We start from the raw sequence: 22,571 nt of genomic DNA, 5'->3' as shown, positions 1-22,571 counted from the left end.
CATATAAGCACAAAATTGAAATGATTGAGGTCCTAAAACTAAATTTTGACAGGAACACTCTTCAAGACAGGGCCTCAAAGTCAACAAAGCAGGACCCACCTTAAGGCTATTAGCAATTTAGTTGTTTAGTTTAGTGGTGCATTTCCTAGACAAACTTTCAGTCAAATTCACACAAATCGGTTGGCACACAGTAGGCATGGGGCCCGGAGTTCTGGATCTTCAGGGCAGTCACCTGCTTTGCTCAGTTTGTAATCCAGTCTTGGTTGGGATGCAATTTTAAATCAAGGTTTATTTTGATGTGTAAAATGTTAGTCATGGCTCCCACAGTATGCAAGAAAATGGCATACTTGTATTTTGTTTTCAAGAGCATGGAGGAATTTCCAATTTATTTACAAATTTGCAATATGGAAATTATTATTCAAACCTTTTAAGTAAGTTCAAGGTCAAGTTTATCTTTATTTCATCAATGATGAATCATCAAAATCAGTCTTAGAAATCACTTGAGATCCTATTTACAGCTCAGTTAACCCCACTTAGTGTTCTGGTCCCAAGGCTGAGGAGCTATCAGATAAATGCTGCTAAGTTGCTTTAAAGCATTGTGGGTTTGTCTGCCACTTTAGAAATATAATGAGAAGGGTGCCTGATCATGCTCTTAACTGATACCATATTTAACATGCATTCTTACCGTCTATATCGAAATATACCTTTAAAGAAATATTTTTGCAGAATTTGAGTAATTATTTTTACACAATATCAAAAGCAAACATAGACCATTAACATTTATTCAAAACAGTGTTTTTCATTGAGCTTGTCAAATTGCTTCTAATAAATCAGATTTTAAAAATAGTGCAAAATCAAGATTTACTGCTGGACACCTTCAGTCCTGAGCTCTGTCAGTGGATTCAAATAAAAGTCCCCAAAGCCATCATTAGATTTTCTGCAGTAGGAATATCACTGGATCAAGAAAGTGAGGTTTTAAGCTGATAAGATGAAGTAAAAGTGGAAAATTCTATCTTCATCTTCCACCTCAACCTGTATTTTTTAAGAAACTGGTCTTTGTCAGATTTTCAGCTTCACCCCTGAGGGAGACTGTACCATGACCTATGAGCATGAAGCTGTCACTTGGTAACTGGTAACAGAGTCTAGGATTTCACTGTGCAACAAAGTCCACCAAAGCTGCGTGTGCTTGCATGTCATGACGTCTGACTTGCTGACAGCTCACTTTCTTGCAGCTATGTCATTCAATCTGTCCAGATGTAACTCCAGTTCCTTGTCATGTGCTGCTAAACAAACATGACAATATTTCATCTCACTGCCTCAGGAGCTGCAAGGAGTAAGAGGGGGGCTGAAGATAAGATGTCAACTGTGAGGAAAAGGAGGCTTAAATGCCTCGTAACCATATCTCTCTCAGGAAAGTATGAGTGGAAACATGAGGTCATGACATAAAAGGAGAATATATTTAATTTCTCTTTTAATCTTGCCCTTGTGACCCCTTAAAATGAAGCAATATCTGTTTCAATGTGGACATGAGCTGTGAGCAGTTTTCCTTCTCAGTCTGTTTAATTTGAAGGATTTTTAGAGACCTGAAGAGGTGAAGGTGTCCAGTATTTGACAAAAAATAATAAATAAAAAACAACAGAATTGTGTTATCATAACACTGTTAAACATTTCCATCCTATCAAGGCATTTTATGAAAGAGAGAAAAAAGTAGTAACAGTAAGAATGTCAATCTGTTTCCAATAGAAAGCAACTTGTTTCTAGAATTTTGTAAAAAGAATGAAACAAAAAAGAAGTTATGTTACTGCTCTATAATGAAGAAAAACTTCAACTTCAACTTGATTTTAGATCATTTAATACTTGAAACAAATTGATTTACACTGGAAACAAGTAGAAGTATTGTCACTGGACTGGCAGATTTTTTCACTTCTGTAGAAGAGTTATAATCCGTAAGATTTTCATGAAATCAAACCCTATTTCTGATACCATCTATGGTCTATATTTAATAACAATAGTCATTTATTGTATTCACATTCTGTAAGTACTGTCTATATAATAGTTTTTATTGTTAGTGGCTAGTGGCCATTTCTACCCTGGATTCAAATACGCACAAGAGATTCACAGGAAACAATGAATGTAATCCAGCATTACTGTTTGTAATTTTATTTTACTGATATCAGCCTCACTGTTTACTGTTCACTCTCCTAATGCCTTATCAGAGTTCTATTAAGTTAATGCTAATGCAAACCGAACATTTCCTCCAACTGCTAGTTGACATTAAAAGTGTTCAACTGGTGAAACACAGTGTTACCACCAGTAACCACTTGTCTTGGGGACCCCTGGAAGGGTCCTGACCCCCAGGTTGGGAACCACAACTCTGTATCAGCCAAAGAGTTCTCTACACTGTATTATTCAGTTTTTATGGGGTAGTATTTTTTGAATGGAGTAGTATAGTAAAAACTATCACTAACCTTAAAATCTATGGATTATCAAACTTGATTTCATTAGGCCAAATATGCCACTGACACCACAGTACATATATCTCCACTATATCCAGGATTGAGGGTAAAAGATGCTATATGACAACATGACACACACATTGCTACAAGTTAACTGACACCTGAAACAGGTGAGTAGTAGTAGTAACAGTAGTCATCTCCAGTTGTGCACACTCATGAACCAACACACAGAAACACCACCACATCTTGAGGCACACTGAGTCCAGTTCTTACAGCTGTTTCTCCTGATCAATCTGGCCCATCAGCACTGCTCTATATTTACCTTCATCCCGGGTTACACACATGAGGGAGGAGGAGGAGGGGGAGGAGGAGGGGAGGACGTAAACAGCACAGGAAGATGGACAAGGGTTAGCAGCTCAGGGACACTTTGATTAAACACCGGCCTGGGTGGGCTCGATGGCTGAGTCAGGACCCTGTGATGATTCTCCCTCCCTTGGCTATTATAAACACTCTCTCCACTGGACCCTGTTGAGCCAGCAACTGGGTACCAAACAGCTCTGTGTCACATGAGAGGCCTGGCTGGAGTCACAGTGGCCCAGGATACTATTCTTAGCTGCAGGAATGTACACAGTGGCCTCATGGCAAGCTCCACAGCGCCTAACTGGAGAGCCTCATCGTTTCTGTGTGTCATGCTCCTTTTCTCTCCCTGACTACACTACCCACTCTCTCTCTGGATAATGTTGTGGTTCTCTTTTGAGTGCAACTGATATTTTCTTCTGACCAGACATTTTGGATATTATTGATTTTCTGAGGGCAGGAGGTAAGGATTCACTCAGTCACAGATGTTGCTGATGAACTGTCATCAGATTCATCAGCCAGACATTTATCTCAAACGCGTCAGTTTGACACAAATATGATATTTAAATGCTTCAGTACTACTACTTTTATTGGGTAACAGCAAATTTTTCGATTTGCTCAGCAGCAGCCAGCTTCATCTGTATCCTCTTCTAATTTATTTTGATCACATATGCTCTCTTTCAGGTTTAAGGGAGTCAGATACTGCTAATATAATCCAGCTGTGCCCATTTACAATTACTTAAATAATTATTACTGGAAAATCTTGTGTTGATAATATATTTATAAATCAGCTTTGGCATTTGGTTACAGTATTAGCAGTCAAAATATGTATATATAATCTGTCACAAAAGAGCACACATTATTGACAACTAACTAGAAAGTATCCCAAATGACTAAATATAATTTATACATGAGTGTGACTCAAGTTTTAATTTCTGATGCAATTTATCATGAGGAGCTCTTGGTCTCCACCAGCAGGTCTTGTTTAAGATCTGAGGGAAAACTGTTAGTTATGAAATGTCACTCACAGGCATTTCATAATATAAGCTACAATAATGATCAGAGGTCCAAATATATCGGACAGGCTGGGCCCGTAAGTGGGAGCAAATCAGTAGCTGTCGCAGGGGTGATTAGAATACTTAGTGTTGCTAATAGTGCAATGAAATTCCCGCTCTTTAAATGGCAGGATCATCACAAACCCTCCAGCCAGTGAGAGACAGACTGAGACTATGAGAGAGGAGGAATATGGCGGAGGAAAAACAGAACATATAGAAAATAGCAACAGAAATAGCGAGGGAGAGAGAGATCCAGAGAGAGTAATTCAGGGGGATGGAGAGACAAACACAGATGGTCTGTTGATACAGTTCTGTTAATGTTAGCTGTGATGGGCTGCTTGATAAGGGAGATGTGGCCTAATGCTACATGGATGTATCAAGATCATTCAGAAGGGATAAAAATAGAAATTTGTGAGTCAGTAATCGTCACATTAAGGATAGCTGCTGTGCAGGAGTTTTAAGAGTGAGAGTGGGCTAATAAATGAAAGGGTCTGCTGTCAGACAGATCTGCATGGTTAGTCTGAGGACAAAGGTGAAACTGTCAGGTTATCACCATAGTTTAATAGAACAGTGTAATGTCAATGTAATGTTATCAGTACGCATGTTTTTGTCAACCATATATTTGTCCAATGGACAATAGAAATACAACTCCATGATCTTGGAGTCTCTCTTTTCCCTTTCCACAGAATGGCTTGCAGACCACAAGGTGTTTTTTCTTTCAAAGACTCAGAACTTCCCACCCACCTACTTGCCCAGCTCAACATCCTCCGGCAGGAGCACATCCTGACCGACGTCCTGCTCTGCACGGAGCACCAGGAGATCCCCTGCCACAGGAACGTCCTGGTGTCCAGCAGCCCATACTTCCGCGCCATGTTCTGCAGCAACTTTCTGGAGAGCAGTCAGGCCCGAGTGAATCTGAAGGGAATCTCTTCAAATGTCCTCAGTGGCATCGTGGACTATGTCTACACAGGCTGCATCACAATCACCATGGAGATTGTGCTCCCACTCATGCAGGCAGCATCTATGCTTCACTATGGAGGTCTCTTTGAGGCCTGTTCCATGTTCCTCCAGGAGCAGCTGAGTCCAGAAAACTGCCTGAGTATGATACGACTCTCTGAGATCCTTCACTGTGAGAGTTTGAGGGAGAGGGCAAAAGAGATGGCTGTGAGGTGTTTCTCTGATGTAGCTGCTACAGAGGACTTCTGTGAGTTGTCCCTTCCTGAGCTCATGTGTTACCTGGAAGACGACCGCCTTTGTGCTGAGGAGGAGCAAGTGTTTGAGACCCTCCTGGCGTGGATCCACCACGACCCGTTCTCAAGGCGTGGTGCAATCCATGATCTCTTCAAGAAGGTCCGTCTTCGCTACATCCATCCAACCTACCTCTTCCAGTTTATTGCCAATGACCCACTGGTGCAGTCCTCCACCCTCTGTACTGAGATAATTGAGTCAGTGCGCCGCCTCATGCTTACAGTCAGCACCAAGTGTAGCAGAGAGCTCAAGCCGCTTTGGACCACACCACGACGTTACACCTGCAGAGAAACACTGGTGGTGGTCGGAGGACGCAAAAACAATGAACAGACCTCACGGGAGGCCCTACTATATGATGAAAGGACTCATCGTTGGCAGTGGTTGGCCAAGCTCCCTCTGCGTCTCTACAAAGCTGCATATGTGTGTATTCATAGCATCCTCTATGTGCTTGGCGGACTCAGCCTCTGCATGACATCAGGTGACGGTTCAGTCAGCGCCACAGTTTACACACTCTCCCTTAAGACCAACCAGTGGCGGACTGCTGAGCCCATGTTGGAGCCACGATACGCCCACCAAAGTGTGTCCTATCTGCACTTTATTTTTGTGTTAGGAGGCATTGGGGTAGACAAGAGAATCTCTCAGTCAGTAGAAAGATATAACAGTATGTTTAATCAATGGGAGGCCATGGCACCAATGCCCACAGCAGTGCTACATCCAGCTGTTGCCGCCAGTGACCAGAGGATCTATGTTTTCGGAGGGGAGGATGCCATGCAGAATCCAGTCCGGCTGATTCAGGTAGAGAAGACTTCTCATTTTAGCAGTGTTGAATCATCATTAAAGTCCAATTCCTATATTGTTGCCACTCAAATACAGACATGGCCTTAAACAGAATTCATTCGTAAACAGGTTGGCTGTCTGTTGATGTTTGTGGTGTGTCAACAGGTGTATCACATCTCTCGCAACTTGTGGTCCAGGCTAGAGACAAGGACGGTGAAAAACGTTTGTGCTCCTGCTGCTGTCATTGAAGACAAGATCTACATCATAGGCGGTGAGCTCAATGAATGGGTGCCGCCAAATAAGATGTTTTCCCTGGCTGTTAGATAGTTTTACATTACAAATGCAGTCATTAACATGTTTACAGTAGGTGTGAATTTTAACTGATTTTTAAATCATGTAGGACATGCATCATTAAGGATAAAGCTTGCGCTTTTGTCAACAAATCCCATGAAAAGACCAAAACTAACAAGTTGGTCTCCCTCTCGATACTTTCCAACTTCACCCATTCTGTCTGTTTTCAAGCCCAAGCCCACTGATTCCTACTGAAGATGTAAATCTTTAAAAAATAATAATAAAACCTCACAAATATATAGTTAAAAAAATTTAAAGGCTTAGTAATAACTTTTTAGCAAACGTTACTTAAACAGGAGTAAACAGTGCAGCTGTAGATTGATACACATTTGGTGCTCTAGTAAGTTTTTCTGGCAGCACAGTGGTGAATGTGGGAGTGACTCAAAATAAACTACAGTGCCCACGTTCACTGCAATGAAAAAGCATGTCTCCCAGTGCAACAGTGAGGCTCAGTGATGTGTTTTTAATAGTTTTTGGACAACAATGGAGCTCTATGGCACAGAGGAATAAGCTAAATCAGGCTTTGGATACAAAGACAATACATGTTGTCAATTCATTGTTGGTTTGGTCTTTTCATTGGATTTGTTGATAATAAGAAAAATATCAAATATCCCCAGACTTATTCTTTAAAGTTGGCTCAATGAAAATCTAATCTCCAGGATACACCAGGCGAATGATCGCCTATGACACCAAAGCCAACAAATTTGTCAAGTGTGAGAACCTAAAGGAGCGACGGATGCATCACAGCGCTACAGTGATCAACAACAAGCTCTATGTCACCGGTGGACGCATCCTCAACGGCCACGATGTCATTGAGGACTCAGACTGCTTCGAGTGTTACGACCCGAAGACAGACGTTTGGACCTCGAAAGGTTCTTTGCCGTACAAGTTATTTGACCACGGCTCCCTGCCGCTAGTCTGTGTTTCCAACAGACCCAACCCACCATGACCCACCATCCAACCAGCCACTTGGGCGAATGCTTTGCTACATGTTCATCACCTCCCTTTTGCCATGATTTACTGGCCTCTAACTACACAAATGGGAAACCATTTCAAACTGACTGTATTCCTTCACACAGCTCAGTCTCTGGCACTACTTAGCGGCATGTTAGGCCAGGCTGACTTTCATCTGAATCAAAGGAGAGCTCAGCTGACAAGCAGAGGTGTCATTTCTAAGGCACCTGGGGTGGAACTGATAACCCAAGAGATGACAAGAGGCAGACATACTTACACAACGAGCAGCTGTTCAGACACATATGTAATCCAAAAAGCTCTTTCCGCAGATGGCTGCACTCGTTTGATGGTAACCAAAAGTGTTAATGCTTTAATTTCCCAGACATTTATACAAAACATATCACTGCCTGGCAGCTGCAGTTGACATCCCTGTAACAATAAAATACATAGGGAATTACATGTCTGGCTGCTTGTTAACTCTATGAGCTCTGCTTGTCTTGTACAACTGAACATGACAGAGCAGACTGATAAAGCTAAGCTAAAGAAAGCTAACAAATGTGCACTTTATAGCAAATACATTCCTCCTTGACCCACATGCTTCTATCAGAGTGCCCTTGCTGATGAGAACAATTGTGACAGAACATGGACAAGCTCCCCCTGCAAAGTTCAGTAGTCTATCACGTTTGCCGTTGATGAGAAGCACAATTTTACTTAAATGAAATTATCTGGGCCAACTTTATTCCAGTTTAGCTGGCTTGAGTCATGACTTTGAGAATTGTTCCAACAACCCCTAACAAAGCATGTTCTGTATTGTTTCATGATGTTTTCGCTTGCAACATATGTGGTGTATGTAACATGAAGTAGAACAAAAAGATGTAATCTTTTAGCTTAGTCGAATCACTGTAAACACAAAGATTTGAGGAGTTCAGTGGTGGTTTACTTTTAATTTTACCAAGTGTTCGATAAAGGGCTTTGCAGGCAGCTATGTTGATGTAAGGATATGTGACAATGCTGCCTTTGAGTGCAAGTGCTTGGTAGGGATGCAGTGACCTGCTAAAGGCAACTAATGTATGACTGGAAATGGTGAGATTTTCAGAGTTTTCAGCCTACAACGGGCTCATGTACACATGTAACCTGCAGGTGGTTTCTCACAAGCATGTCCACTGATCTGAAATCAGTCTTGTAATGAATCTGAGGAAGATGTAAGACCATGAGACTGTGAAACCTCTCTTGCCACCACTGTTGCTTCTGTCTTAGCCCTGTAACCCTCTTGATGTTATGGAGCATACATTCACTGCTGTGCTCCAGCCCCTGGCCTTGGTAACAATTGCCATGGCAACCCTATTATCACCCCATTGGATCATCCATGGCATGCATCCCTGTAGTGAGTCTGCCTATTTAAGATTGCATCACTGATCAACTGCATGATGCATAATGCATTGCTGCTCCTTCCACAACTGACTTTCTCTTGCATTTTTTTTTCTTTCAAATGTTTTATTTCGTACTGTACTGTACTTAGTATTTTGATTTCCCTGTTTGTGACTTGGTTTATAAAGGAACACTGTTATTTATGTACATGTATGTGGTGATATACCACAAAGAAAATCCAATTTCTAATTTACTGCTTTGAATTTCTCTGCACATGAGAACAAATAATGGAATCTGTTTTGGACAGCAGTACATATTTTGTTATTGTTTTGCTGTCTTTAGTTGAACTTGGTGCAGATTTAAATGGTTTGTCTGGCGACTGGCTGAGTCATGTTCCCTTCATACACAAGGGAACATTGTTGACACGAACACAGACACATGTTCACTTCAGGTGACACATTTGTTCTCCATACATCATTAATTACCACTGCAACATCCACAAAAATACAGTATATTTAACTTTGGTTTAATATTATAGGAATTATGATAGAAAGTTAAAACACTTTATCTGGCATGAAATAAATACATTGCTTTATGTTACAGTATGGCTGACATGTGCCAGCCGCTTGACCCTTCAGGCCACATTCTCATCATAAAGAGTGTCTGGCAAGAGGAGCTCCACATGTAAGCTAAATATCTAGTTACCAGTTTCCCCCCTGAGAGGCTCACTGTTTGTACAATATGGCCTACTTGTATGTGGATCAGATTTCACTCTTACATTTTAATCCCTGCCCATTAGTGGGGAAACATTATAACATGCCCAGGAGCAGCACCCAAAAGGGAATTTCATCACAATCCACATTAGCAAGCCCAGACTGTCATTGAGTTAAATGGCTCCTTGTTAGTCTGGTCACTCACAATAACCCTCTGTGTGTGTGTGTGTGTGTGTGTGTGTGTGTGTGTGTGTGTGTGTGTGTGTGTGTGTGTGTGTGTGTGTGTGCATTCAATACCTGATGCCTAACCGAATTGTTATCAAGACACACTTACAGAACACCCAGCAGAATGTCTAAAACTCAAACCCAAAACCTTAAAGTTTTAACCCATCAACAAAGACCATCATGAATAATTTGCCATCAGCTGAGTCAGACGTCATATGCTCGACTCATTTAGCCAGAGCAGCATTTCAGAACAACACCCTATGAAACTTTTTTATTGAGCTGCTGCTAAATACACAGCCTATTCAGACTGTTTATTGACTGTGTGTTTGCTTGCTGTCTTTCCATAGAAACCAGTGTGTGAGGGTCACCCTTCTGGGAGGTTGTGGCCTGGCAGGTTATTTTCAGTGTCTGTTACTAACCCATCAAGGGATAGCATTTCATTGCTAGCCCATTCTGTGTGTGTGTGTGTGTGTGTGTGTACTTGCTACATAGTGAGGACTGAAACTTGTTTTTTATCTACAGAGTGAGAACATTTTTGGAAAGTAAGGATATTTTGGCCGGTCCTCACAACTTCAAAGGGCTGTTTGAAGGTTAAGACTTGGTTTTAAGGGTTTGGTTAGAATTAGGGTATGGTTATGGTGAGGGTTAAGGTTAGGGTAAGAGGCTAGGGAATGCATTATGTCAATGACAGTCCTCACAAAGATAGAAGTACAAGGATGTGTGTGTGTGTGTGTGTGTGTGTGTGTACAAGAATTGTATAGGAGCCACCAGTACAAACCTTACCCTACATAAACCTTGTGAGGTTTAACCCCTAGGCACTTCTTAAGCTAAATCTGAATAATCTGTCTGATATTACACAGTGTCTGTACTACCGTGTAGCTGTATAGCCTAAAATCAATCAGTAACATCAGTTTCTCCTCCTTAGTTCATGATTATAGACTCAGATCTCAATAACTAGAAAAATACAGATGAGAATTTATTTCCTTGTTTGAAAGAAACTACAACATCCACGCGCACCTGCTTGAAGTAGTTCTAAATACTAATTGAGGGGTTTCCCTGCTGTGTCACGTGAGAGGGCCCATTGCCAGTCTGTAACTTTATCCCGTTGTGTTAATGTGATGGACGGGGGGATTAAGAAGGTTTACACCTACACAGCTAGAGGTGGAGTAGAAATGCAAAGAAATTCTGCCTTTTTTCTTTCACACAAGTCCGACTAAGACCAGATACATCGTCCTCTTCAGATACAGCATGGCTTTGATTTGAAAATGAGGTTTAAGCTACAACTTTATAACTTTCAGTACTCTTAAAATTCACTTGATTCTTAAAGCTACAAAGATAGATTAAATATACAGCAGCATTTTAGTGAAAATAAACAACAGAATCAATACATTTGAACATTGTGCATAGTTTCTTTCATTTATTTTAATACCGGAGTAATAATAATTTCATAAAATCAAGAAACCAAGTAAAAGAAGGAAACATGAAGTAAAAAATATAATTTAATGAAGTTAGCACTACTTGCAAGTAAAGGTATCCATGTAGCCCAATAAAATAATTTAATGCACTTTCACCATTTCTAAAATGATAACTATTGCAGTTGGTCAATTGCAAAAACAGTGTTTTCATGACAACACTGTTATGTTACTAAATCAGCATAATCGGATGTATCAATTCTGAATATGGCAAAGTGAGCCAACTTAAAATGCCTGCAATACACACCTTCCACCACCTGATGTCCCCAAGACCACAGGGTGAAGTGCAACAGAAAGATTCCCTTTCATTGTACCTTTATCGCCCTCTGCTGTCTAATATGGCTTTGCACTTGTGTGCTCTGTAATACACATTTGTGAAACAAAATTTAACACCAGGATTTAAAATTCTGTAAAAAGATAACGGAGTCAAACGTAAGAATCATGATGATTTTATTAGGATTTCCTTTGATAAAAACAAACAGATCACACTACAGCATGCATACATTCCTTACAGAGGTCTAAAATAAAACTGGTCAGATGAACGGTTTCACTGGAATATGGCATCGTTATTTAAGAGGCTGGTTAGGCTTCATTTGGTAACAACTGTCACAAAACACACTATCTGAACGTACGTGTGTGTGTGTGTGTGTGTGTGTGTGTGTGTGTGTGTGTGTGTGTGTGTGTGTGTGTGTAAGAAGAGTCTTTTGAAAGGGAATAAAAGTTCATAAAGCATATTCAATGACAGTTATACACTTAAAAATGCCTACATTCAATTCAGTGGAGTGTTTTGTTTTAGCCATTAGTCCATTCTTACAAACAACCTGCAGCCATTCACACCAATGTTCATTAATGAGGAACCCTGGGAAATGGCACTTACCCCCAAGAGGTGAAAAACAAAGACTTTAATAATTATTATCAGTTAAGACAAAAAACCAACATAAACAATAAATTGGTCAAATAAAAGTGCGATTTGCGATTTAGAGGAGTATCTTGACACTGAGGAGTTTATAAACTATACAATAGAAATAAAATCTTAATATTACATTGACACAAACATAATAACAGCAATAATAAAGGTTTGAGAGAAGAATTTAAAATAAAGAAACTCCAGAGGCAAAAATCTTAACATGGTAAAATTATACTTCTACTTAGTTGAGTTTTTTTATATTAAATTTAAATTTTTGAACAATTAAGATATACACCATGTACACATTCGCAACCCCACATTTCTGTTATTCTATTGCCCAGCTTGGAACATGGAAGGGCGAGAAACCAAAGCTTGGATCACCCTAAAATGTCTCCCATTGAGTTTATCACACATATGTACAATAGGTCCATAACTAAAAAGGCATTCAAAGAAAGAAATTACATTTTGGCACCAGGCACAGAATTGAATATACATTAAAACAAAAAGCTAAAACCCACCCAGGAAAATAATCTGACTAGTCTCTCCTCAACGTGTCATCCCTACAACATGAGAGAATAGTAAATATGCATTTTAAATGGCTAAAAAATGAATGTTGTAACATTTGGCATGATTGTTGCTGGAAGAATAAAAGGGGAGGGGTGGAGTGGCAGAGATCTACCCCAACAGACCTGACAGCAGGATCTACAGTGCATTTCTGTCAAAAGACAATCTGTTGTTCTTCCTGAGTGCTAGAAGTAAACAGGAACTGGAAAATGTATTCATAGCTAAGATTAGGGATGGGCCTTTATACTATTTACACGGGCAACTTTTGGCTTTCTGTATCATCTGATCCACTCTTATGTCAAATATACATTCTCTTACCTGGTTCACAAAAGCGACATCAGCAGTTCAATTTATCCACCCACCGTGTCCTGAATTATCACTGACTTATAGAAACATGGCTCTCCTTTGTTATCTGGCAGCTACTGTCGAGTCCCGACCTGTCATGACCAATCGTAGCGTGCCAACTTTTCCTGAGACGGGGTAAGGTATAAGAACCTTTTCTAACTTTGGGGTGGGATGGACTGGCTTCATCGTCACAGTGAACCAGTCCGTGTCAAAACCAGACTAAGGGGGGATTTTTGTTGTTGTTGAACGACTAAGCTCTGGGAGAGGCATGAACAAAAGTGCACAAGGCGGTCCCACTTTCTACACCTCATTGATGGTGCGCTCAGAGGGCCTGAAGTTGGCAGAGTTAGACGATGACATGTAGAAGGACTGGGTTTTGCGATTGAGGCGGGCACGCTTGGTGGCAACGCACAAGCTGCGCTTGCTGGAAGAGATGATCTCCGTGATGAACTTTTTGCAGTCTACACAGATCTCCATGGTGACCCAGTCCGCAGTAAGCTCCTTGGGCAGCTCTGGCTCATCCTGTGACCGGCCATCTTTGCTGCCACTGCTGTTGTGCTTAGAGAACCTGAGGACAGAAAGAAATAATGAACAACTAATCTGATAAAGCATGACATTTAAGTTAAGTTAGACTTCATTGCCAATATACACAAGGCAATTTGTCTTTTTCCATATCCCTCCTAGTTACACATGCATACAGTCCCCCACACATATGCATTTGTACCATATTTCCTCAGTATATCAAAAGAAATGAGAGTTCTACAGTAACATACTTGTAAACACTTCTGCGTAGGCTGTGCCGGCTATGTCCAGACCCAAATGGGTGCTTTTCTGGCTCTGCAGGGGCAGATACTCCACTTGCCTCTTCTTTAGCCACAGCACTGGGGCCCAAAGAATAGATGGGCATGGTGGAGTACGACTTAGATGGCAGCCGCATCTGAGATAAAAAGATACACAAAATGTTTTGTTTTTTAAAATACTGTTGATACAGTATATGCAGTTTATGGAGAACCTGTTGGTGTTCATGGAGCAGCCAACAGGTGTTGAGAATGTCAACAGAAAGTGAGGTTTCAAAGTTGTGTTAAATATAAGTCAACCGCCTCCTACCTTTTTAGAGCACTGGGAACACACAGGCCTGGAGAAGATAAAAATGAACTGTTAACATTACTGAACAGATGCTATACTTAAAAGAGTGCTCCACCGATGTAGCATTGCACTATAACATTGTTGGACAGTTTAAAACAAAAGGATAAAAATCACACACACACAAAAAAAAGCAGAACCAGAGATAGTCTTTTTTATTCCAAGCACAGATGAGGAGTGGGCTACAGAGATCTGTAAGCTCACTTCTTTCTAACTCCATGCCCCTAGATTTATTTCATTTTCAAACTTGTAGTCTTCAGACCCAACCAACGCTGACTCAAGTGACATCACTTGAAGAAACTGATCAGACTTCACACAGCTCCCTCTGCAGCCACTAAAGGTTATATACAACTTCTTTTTCCTCATAAATGCAGTAGTACTCCCCAAGAACTGTAAACAGAAGTTCCCCTTTAGATTGAGTAGTTCTAGTAATAGTGAATGAATTTACCTTTTGCAGAACTGGCAGGTGTAGGACCAGGTAAAGAGGGAGAACCTCTTGGTCCGACATGAAAAGCAAAGCTAGAGAGGAAAGCATGAGGTGAGGCAAAGAAGGTGCATAGAATCTGTTGCATTTAAATGATGAAAATGATCACTGACGACAAAAACTCTACACGTGGCATCTACCTTTCCTTTCTTGAGGGCGGTGTAGATGTCTTTGTACTGCTGAAACTTCTCCAGCTCGGCCTTGACCAGAACCTGTCTGATGTGCATCACCTCCTCCACCGTCAGAGCCAGACACTCCACTGGGTAACAGAACTCCTCCTGGAGGAAAAAAAATAATAATACACACATCACATCAAAACGCTACCCACATATGCAGATTAGGAAATGGATAACACAAAAACAGTGCAACAGCAAGAAGTGATGGTATCTGCTGCCAGGGAGACTAACACCATGTGAATGTGGCTAAATGCACAATTCAAGCAATACAGTGACACCCACTGCACACTACTTAACCAAAAGACCAAGCATGCGATGAGGTGGTGAAGGTGAAACCACCAGTCTTGCTTTCTGTGAAATACAGAGCATGCTGGTGATGGAACAAATCTGTCATGTTAGTGGTCCACAGCTTTTGGCTATCAGTTTAGTTTATTCCTGACCACAGGTCCATATTAAAAACTCAAAAACAAAAAACTGCTTCAATAGATTATAGACTTCATTTCTAAATTTAGAAGTCAGCCAGCTCAACATGGTGAATGTTCTTCTTTTTTTTTGCACCATATGTTTACTTTTAACATTACTCAATTGATCTGTAACTATACTATGATTGTTTTCCGTATAAATGAATGTTTTAAAACTGTTATTTCCACACAACCAATTTGTAAGTGGACCCCCATCATGGTGCAAGCTCTATGTCACATTTGTGACATATCTGGGAGCCCATTCAACACTTTCAACATACTCATCCATCTTTCATCTCAACTTAATAGCTTAATGCACCCAAAGTGAAAATTGCTCAGGGAACTTCTTCACCAATCATTTACTCTCTGTGTCCTTCAGTTGGCTTGGATTAGAAAATGTGAGCTGTAAATGTTTACAGATAATTTCTCAACTCGTGTCTGTTTTCTTTTTAACCTTTCCTGAGCCATTTTCAGCATGCCCCACACACACAAGGTCATATTCATGACATTCTAAAACAAGTCTATTGAATTACACGGCTTTCTGGATGGGTTCCCCACACAGTGCTATGTGCCTTTGATGATATGCAGTAACAGTGACATACCGTGCCCTGAGCACCACTGGTGGCTTCCACCTGACCAGCAGACAGAGGGAACAGGACATTCAAACAGAAGCAGGACCTCATATTCCAACAAGCTAATCACATACATGACGCTTAACACAATTTAATACATTACATACAGTACAAGAATTACATGAATCTATTGGAGGATGTTTTAAGAGGCTGCCAGTTAAATCATTATTCTCAGCCAACTTTGTTTAAGAGGCTTTAACAACAAAACGAAATACAAATGTTTACAACAGTTTTGGTCCCAAACGTTCATATATTATTTGACAAACTCTCTCCTTGCATGAGCTCATATCATTAAATAATTAATTAATCTGACAGCAGTCTTCTCAAAAGGAGGAAAGTTCACAGTGAGGGCAGTCCTCGTCATCTCATGGTTTAATTCTTTCAGCTCCATCATTAGACACCAAGGATCACAGCTGGTGTCTACTGATGGTGCAGACCTACATTTTACACATCCCTGCTTTCTGTGTCTCCTTTAATATGTCCCGCTCTCAGTTTTTATACTTTTCCAATGTAGAAAAAAAATTATATTATGAAGCTAAATTTAAAAATGGGCTGATGGTGATGGATAGACAGAAGGTTGACTAAGTTACCTTGGTGCTGGGATCCTCCATCAGCTGCAGCATTATATAAAATAGGAAATAACTGCATGTAAGTCTTTGGGATGAGACAACATTTAAACATTTTAATGAGATATAACATGAGTACCAGAAAAGAAGGTGAACTGCAACAAAGATCTTACTGTTTTACATCTACTAGAGAATCTCAAATCTTAGTATCTATGTGTAAGGCAAAGCATGTTTAAGCATGTGCTTGTATAAAAAAAAAAAGAGAGAAAAGAGAAAGACATGGCTTCCGATAAAAGAAATTACTCTTTGATCATCATCATGAAATCATGAAAAGGATGACTAGATAACTAGTAGTAAATGTGTGGCTTTTGATGAAGAGGCAAGACAGGATGTAATCCCTAACATGAAAGGCATAAAGGAAAAGCAGTACATAAATCGTGTAACAAGTTATTAAATAATGCCATTGCTTTTAAAGTGAATCATCAGCAATATCGGAGTAATAGGCTCAACAATGTTAAAAAATTACATATGACCACTGGTATTAACTTTCCTTTCTTTAAAATAGCAACATAAGAGAAATGGCTGCTAATTTTAAGAAGAAGATACTGTGAACGTGTAAAACTTCCCAGGAGAGCTGTGTCCTCCAGGGTTTTTTAAGAATATTTCTTCTGATCTGATGATCTTCAGGTGGCTGAAACTCGGACCTCTGGTTCGGCGCCACAGGTCTGCCTTTAAACTAGCAAGTGGTGAGTATGAACCAATTCCATCTAAATCCCCTTCATACAGCAGCCTGTCCTGTGGTTTCAATTACATCCATCAACCTCACTAGTGTCATACGACCGGCACAGAGAACCAGTGACCTCATGGCAAACAAATGAGCAGTCACAGGACGGCAGTCAATTCAACAGATATATATTGTATATCCAGTGTTGTTGGTAGATTTAGTCAGAGTTCATTCAAATTGTAATGCCCATGTATATGATCTGAAATTCACTTAACCACTTTACTCTTTTAGCAAATGCCCGTTTTCATTTAGTCATATTGTTTTACTTTGCTGATTAGCGATCCTGATAGTGACATTTAAGGAGAATAATCGTAATTTATACAGGCCTTGATGAATAATTCAATAGAAATAGCTTCTATAGTTTACATACCAAAGACTTGGAGCTCTGCCTGGATGGAGGTGCAAAGGGGCGGACACTAGTGGGGGTCTCCTTCTCGATGGAGTGCCGCCTCTGTGGAGACTGACGCTTGTCTGGCTGTGGGGTGGCAGAGACAGGCAGGAAATTTGGAGGAGCTGGAGACACGGGACAAAAAAAAAGACCAACACATGAAAAGACGGAAGAGTGAACATTATGGAGATTTGACAACTTAAGTTTTTGTGTGAACAACTTAGATATGTTTGTAGTGGTCAAAAAGCACAATGTAATATATTACAATTTGTTCCAGGTGAGCTCTTACCCTTCTTCCCTATGACAGACTCGGGTGACGTGTCCTCCATGAAAGACGTGGACGTAGTGGAGCTGCTCCGTGTGGGCTCCTCCTGTCAATCAGGAGATTACACATATTTAGTCACGTGATACTGATAGCTTTAAATTACAAGGCAAAACAAAATCCAGTCCAATTTCCTTAAGAAATATTAACAAGTTGGTTGTCTAATTTCAGCAATACTTTTGAAAAGCCTGTTCAAATTGTCATTTTATGCATCCTCAATTTACATGTCTGGAAAATTTGGTTAATAATTGTTTGGCTGATTCATGTCTTTGGAAATAACAAAAACACACAAATGACTTATAAACTGATCAGTTATTGCAAAGTGTAATTTTCATACCTTTGCAAAGTTAACTAGCTGTGGGTAGGACAATGCAGATGGGCAAAAATATTAGGAGTTGACCTTCTTGTGGAAACATGGATACTAAGTTGCAATATACTGCATCAACATTTTTCAAGCTGCTAAACTGGGATTTGATTAAGGGGATAATCATCTTAGAAGCCATTAAGAGTCAGGTTTCTTACATCAGATTCGGAGCTGTCCAGCTCGGCCAGCGTGGGCGCTCTGAGCAGCCTCTTCCTCTGGCTAAGAGGCTGCAGTCCACCTTGATTGGGTCCCGTTGTGCCACTGGCAAGAGACTGGGTGCTGACAGCCAACTTCCTGGGTGCATCAGGAGTGTCTGTGGATGAAAGTTACGGTTTTGGTTGCAAACAGTGTTGTATTACAAGTGAACGATAAATTCACACGACCATGTCTCCTTATCTTTACAGCTGGCCACCATGCCTCCTATGTAAAATATGGCTGTCTTTGTATTGTTACTGTATGACACCACAGAGTCACTATATTCAGACCATATGGTGACCAAGCCCCACTGTGGACTTTCTCCTCAATTAGTTCATCTAAATGAAGGACACTGGACTGAAAATGCATTTTGTTATAAAAGGCCAAAACAAAAAATTCACACCACTGATGCTGTCTCCCAGGAGACGTCGCTTCATGAGTGCTTTACCTGAGCTGCGGAACAAGTCCTGAGGAGTGCTGATGCTTTTCCCTGCACCTGTAGAGGAATGAAGGGAATATGACCTTCAGTGGGGCCACACACACACATTAATATTTCCATCCCTAACACCAGACTGGTACCACAGGGAGGACAACAAGCATCTGTCAGACCAGGTGTGAATTGTGGGGGTGCTGTGTAGTTGTGGGATACACTCTACTACATAGCTGGAAAGCACAGAGGGAGAGGTAAGTGAAGGGAAGTGCTAGGGAAGCAGAGAAAGACAGTGAGTGCAGCCACAGTGCAAAACGTTATTCTCGTACATCCATCTGTATTATGGTCATCCTGTGAAACTGTAGTGCTATATTCAGGCCATCATCTGCCATTCAACTTATTTATCAGAGGTAGGCTGCTGACACCAGTGTTATGTAATTTTTCATATTCCACAGTGAGAGCGGATTAGGGTGACAAGCAGGGCAGACTGGCCGCAGAGGCATGATGATCTGTAATCTCACCCTACTGGCTCTGGCTCAATGGCTATCCTTCATCACCACGTCCACAGATAGTCCCTGTAAGCAACTACTATAGCCAGAGCACGCTGTTATCCATGCCTAAAATGTAGAATCCCTGCTCTGAAGCTCTATGTGTTCGTTCTACCTCCTAGCAAAGACCTTGCAAAAGTGAATAAACACCAAGGTGACTATTTCACACAGTCTGATATGAGGTTGCACTGTGTTGACCCATCTTTTCCTCAGGCACAGTATTGTAGGTATCTGTATCACAACAGCCAGTAAGTGACAGTAGTGTGTACACACACTTTTACAACACAAGCATGAAAAAAAGAAAATATATATATATAGAGGGTGTGTGTGTTTAAATCAGGTGCCAACCATAAAATAGCCTGGAATGAAACACGAGGTACAACAACAACAGGAACAGGAACACAATAGGTGACTTTACCTGATGAGTCAAAACTGTACGACATGCTAAGAGGTCGCATGACTGACAGATATGCCCATGTTTAGGGAAAAAAGGAAATGGAAGCAAATAGGAGAAAAAGAAATTCATGAGAGTTAAAATGAATGGTGAAGTCAATCAATCATCCACGTTTATAAAATATTCTGAAAATCTAAGATTATAAAGATCATTTTATTTTTAGCAACAGTTTCAGAGAACCTGTATAGCCTCCCACCCAGCCAACTAAGTATGATTATGCAACAACTACTCCATGTTAACTTCCTAAATCCCCTAACAAAAGGAGTCTTGTGCAAACTGCATAGAAGCACTGTATGGTATAGATTGACAAAATATTTGCTTTTTTTAAATCTGATTAAAGCCTTAAATGGTTTGAAACATGATATCCAATTGGCCAATTAGGACGACTGCATACCAGAAGGATTACCACGTAACCACAAAGGGCAGCATTAACTTTACATACTGGAATTATATGAACAGGAATGTCAATTAAGTATAAACCAAAGAACGTATCAGTCCAAGAGAACTGTCAGTAACCACAACAGTTACTTCAGCAGTTTGCAGGTCTAGCAAATACCTGAAGGCTCACAGCTGTAGCCAAAGTGATCCTTGATTAAACACTATGACACTTCTGATTAAGTGAACAGATCAATGTAGAAAGAGGTTAGCGTAATCATGATGGATGTGGTTAAGAATGATTAAGTCATGGTTAATGGTTTTTGTCCTGAGGTAAGGCTCATAAAGAGCAGCATGCAGAAAATTAACATTCAAATTTTCCCCGATTAGAAACAGTCAAAATTGGATAAAACATTTTTGTTTAATGGCCATCTGTGTATGTCAGCATATAAACATTAGTACGTCTATGTGTGCAACTGTCAGCTGCTTACCAAGGCGGCTTCTGCGGATCATGTCCGGTGAGACCGGCCTGAGCTTCCTTTCAGCTTTGATGTCCTCCAGCAGTCGCTCGTGGAGGCTCCGGGGACGTGGCGGGTGGGGTTTCAGTTTACGGGCTGCGACCTGTCATGACAACCACGCAAGACCAAAGTGAGATTGTTCCCCTCACAAATCCCCTGAAAGGGGTGCATGTTTTGTAACTGCATTAAGTCATCTAGCTATTGTGTATGTGTCATCACATGGTGGTATTGTTAAAGTGATAAACTTCGACTGACACGCATGTGACGTTATGTTCCCCATCATTCACACCCTTTCATTTGGCATTACTGTGAATGCCAGTGTACCAGTCTAACAACTGACAACAAAATATTGATTGCACTGACTAAGTGCTAATTGACTTTTCACAACCGGGTTGAATATGGGCGTAAATCATCCTATCAGTCACTCTCTAAATGCTGCCAAACTGAAATTTCGCTCTGATGAAAATACATGAGACTTCAGTTCTGCATGCTGAATACTGTATTGAGAAACAATGTGGAACATATCTTCTGAGAGATTACTGGCACTATGGTGCGTACTACTCACAGGGTTGAGAGGTGGTCGTGACCTGATGAATTCAAGAATGATCTCATGTGCACTCTTCTTTAACCTTGGTGGGATGTCTCCATTCACCTGGAATGACATTGTTAGATTTGATGTGGATCATGATTTTGTCTGGGGTTTTTTTTTGTTTTTTTTGGGGGGGGTTTTTAACTGCACTGAAGAGGTTGTGGAAACCTGCAGTGGGAAGCTACCATGAAACAGCCATCTGATATCAACATTTCAAAGACAATGAAGATATGCAGCTTATTAAAATGTAGGAAGCAAGTGTTAGCAGCAAAGCAAAACAATTATGTCATTGTAATATTTTGGTCTTGGCTTATTCCAAACACAGAGAAAATAGCTAAACATAAATATATGCTTATGGTGGGCCTGTGCAGACTAGCAAAATCCTTACCAAGACTTTTCGCAGCTTGTACCGTTTGGAGCGGATGTCGTCCATCAGCATTTCGTAGGGTGTGAGCTGGTATTCGATGGGCAGTGGGTTGTACCGACGCTCCTGAACCTTCTTCAACATAACACCATCCCGAAGATCTCGCATTACCTGCACCCAGAACCGTGCCTGGTGGGGACAAAAATAGGTGCAATGTGATAAATTGTTGCAGTTATGATCAGAAAACATGCACACAGAAGTTATGTTATTACCAAAACATGGTCACAGAGTTAAATCTAGTGGTGCGTGGTGTAGTAAGTAGATTCTCTTCTTACCCAATCTGCATTTTGCAGCTCATCGAGGTCTTTAACGGGTTCCTCACGAGTCTCACCTTCCATTTTCCGAAGGTTCTAGCCAAGAAAAGGGATGGGAAAATCATAAAAAAGGGGAGACATAAAATATTAATCTATCTAATCTGTTCAAATTATTATATTCAATAGGCGTACCACAGCATTCACAGCACTGGCTGAAATTAAGTTGAGGTCACTGGCAAACTGCCTATATTGTCATAGCAGTGTGGTTAATTAATCGATGGATGTTGTTTCACATGAGCACATCAGTATCCGTCTCATCCTATATTGACAGAGGGAAAAGAAGCCAATAGTCAACTAATGGCTGCTATTAATGTCTGCCCGCTCTGGGTGACTAGTTCTGTGTCTAGACTAGTTACCCAGTTCTATGTCAAACTGGGTAAGGTTAAGGATCGCCTTCCTTGTTGACTTATTCAATATGTGCATCCTTTTTCATATACTTTACTGTAAGTCAGCTGCATGTGGCAATTCTAAATATTTTAAAACAGGCACTCTGCTGTCACACCGTCCTTTGAGTTGATTAGTTTTTTTACTGAAGGCATGACTAGACAAAGACAGACAAAGTAGCTGCCCAGATTGGATGGAGGATGCTTTTAATTTTCCTCCATCATAAAC

At 40.7% G+C, this 22,571-nt stretch overlaps 2 protein-coding genes across 7 annotated transcripts in view; one reads left to right on the top strand and one right to left on the bottom strand.

The window, feature by feature from the left end:
- Positions 1–3,002: 3,002 nt before the first annotated feature.
- Positions 3,003–8,819, top strand: klhl38a (kelch-like family member 38a). Its single transcript, XM_044172544.1, has 4 exons — positions 3,003–3,276; positions 4,555–5,911; positions 6,059–6,164; positions 6,904–8,819. Exons 2-4 carry the CDS (start codon positions 4,556–4,558, stop codon positions 7,191–7,193), a joined length of 1,752 nt encoding a protein of 583 aa, XP_044028479.1. The 5' UTR covers positions 3,003–3,276; position 4,555; the 3' UTR covers positions 7,194–8,819.
- A 2,590-nt stretch (positions 8,820–11,409) lies between these two features.
- spire1a (spire-type actin nucleation factor 1a) overlaps positions 11,410–22,571 on the bottom strand; it is a 30,975-nt gene continuing 19,813 nt past the window's right edge. The window contains exons 5-20 of one of the 6 annotated variants that reach the window (XM_044171724.1): positions 21,921–21,995; positions 21,610–21,774; positions 21,198–21,284; positions 20,606–20,735; positions 19,704–19,745; positions 18,756–18,803; positions 18,271–18,425; positions 17,716–17,797; positions 17,409–17,551; positions 16,279–16,302; positions 15,659–15,688; positions 14,560–14,697; positions 14,384–14,454; positions 13,900–13,927; positions 13,566–13,729; positions 11,410–13,360 (exon numbers count right to left, since the gene is read on the bottom strand). In XM_044171724.1, coding sequence (XP_044027659.1) covers positions 13,093–13,360; positions 13,566–13,729; positions 13,900–13,927; positions 14,384–14,454; positions 14,560–14,697; positions 15,659–15,688; positions 16,279–16,302; positions 17,409–17,551; positions 17,716–17,797; positions 18,271–18,425; positions 18,756–18,803; positions 19,704–19,745; positions 20,606–20,735; positions 21,198–21,284; positions 21,610–21,774; positions 21,921–21,995 — 1,650 coding nt within the window. In that variant the 3' untranslated portion in view covers positions 11,410–13,092. The remainder of the gene's footprint in view (positions 13,361–13,565; positions 13,730–13,899; positions 13,928–14,383; positions 14,455–14,559; positions 14,698–15,658; positions 15,689–16,278; positions 16,303–17,408; positions 17,552–17,715; positions 17,798–18,270; positions 18,426–18,755; positions 18,804–19,703; positions 19,746–20,605; positions 20,736–21,197; positions 21,285–21,609; positions 21,775–21,920; positions 21,996–22,571) is intronic. The other 5 variants (XM_044171726.1, XM_044171725.1, XM_044171727.1 and 2 more) reach the window with 5 other exon arrangements.

This window comes from Siniperca chuatsi, linkage group LG17, assembly GCF_020085105.1.
Source record: "Siniperca chuatsi isolate FFG_IHB_CAS linkage group LG17, ASM2008510v1, whole genome shotgun sequence".
Taxonomy (NCBI): Eukaryota; Metazoa; Chordata; class Actinopteri; order Centrarchiformes; family Sinipercidae; genus Siniperca; species Siniperca chuatsi.
The sequence above is the reverse complement of the archived record's forward strand: the minus strand, read 5'-3'. Positions and strand labels throughout refer to the sequence as shown.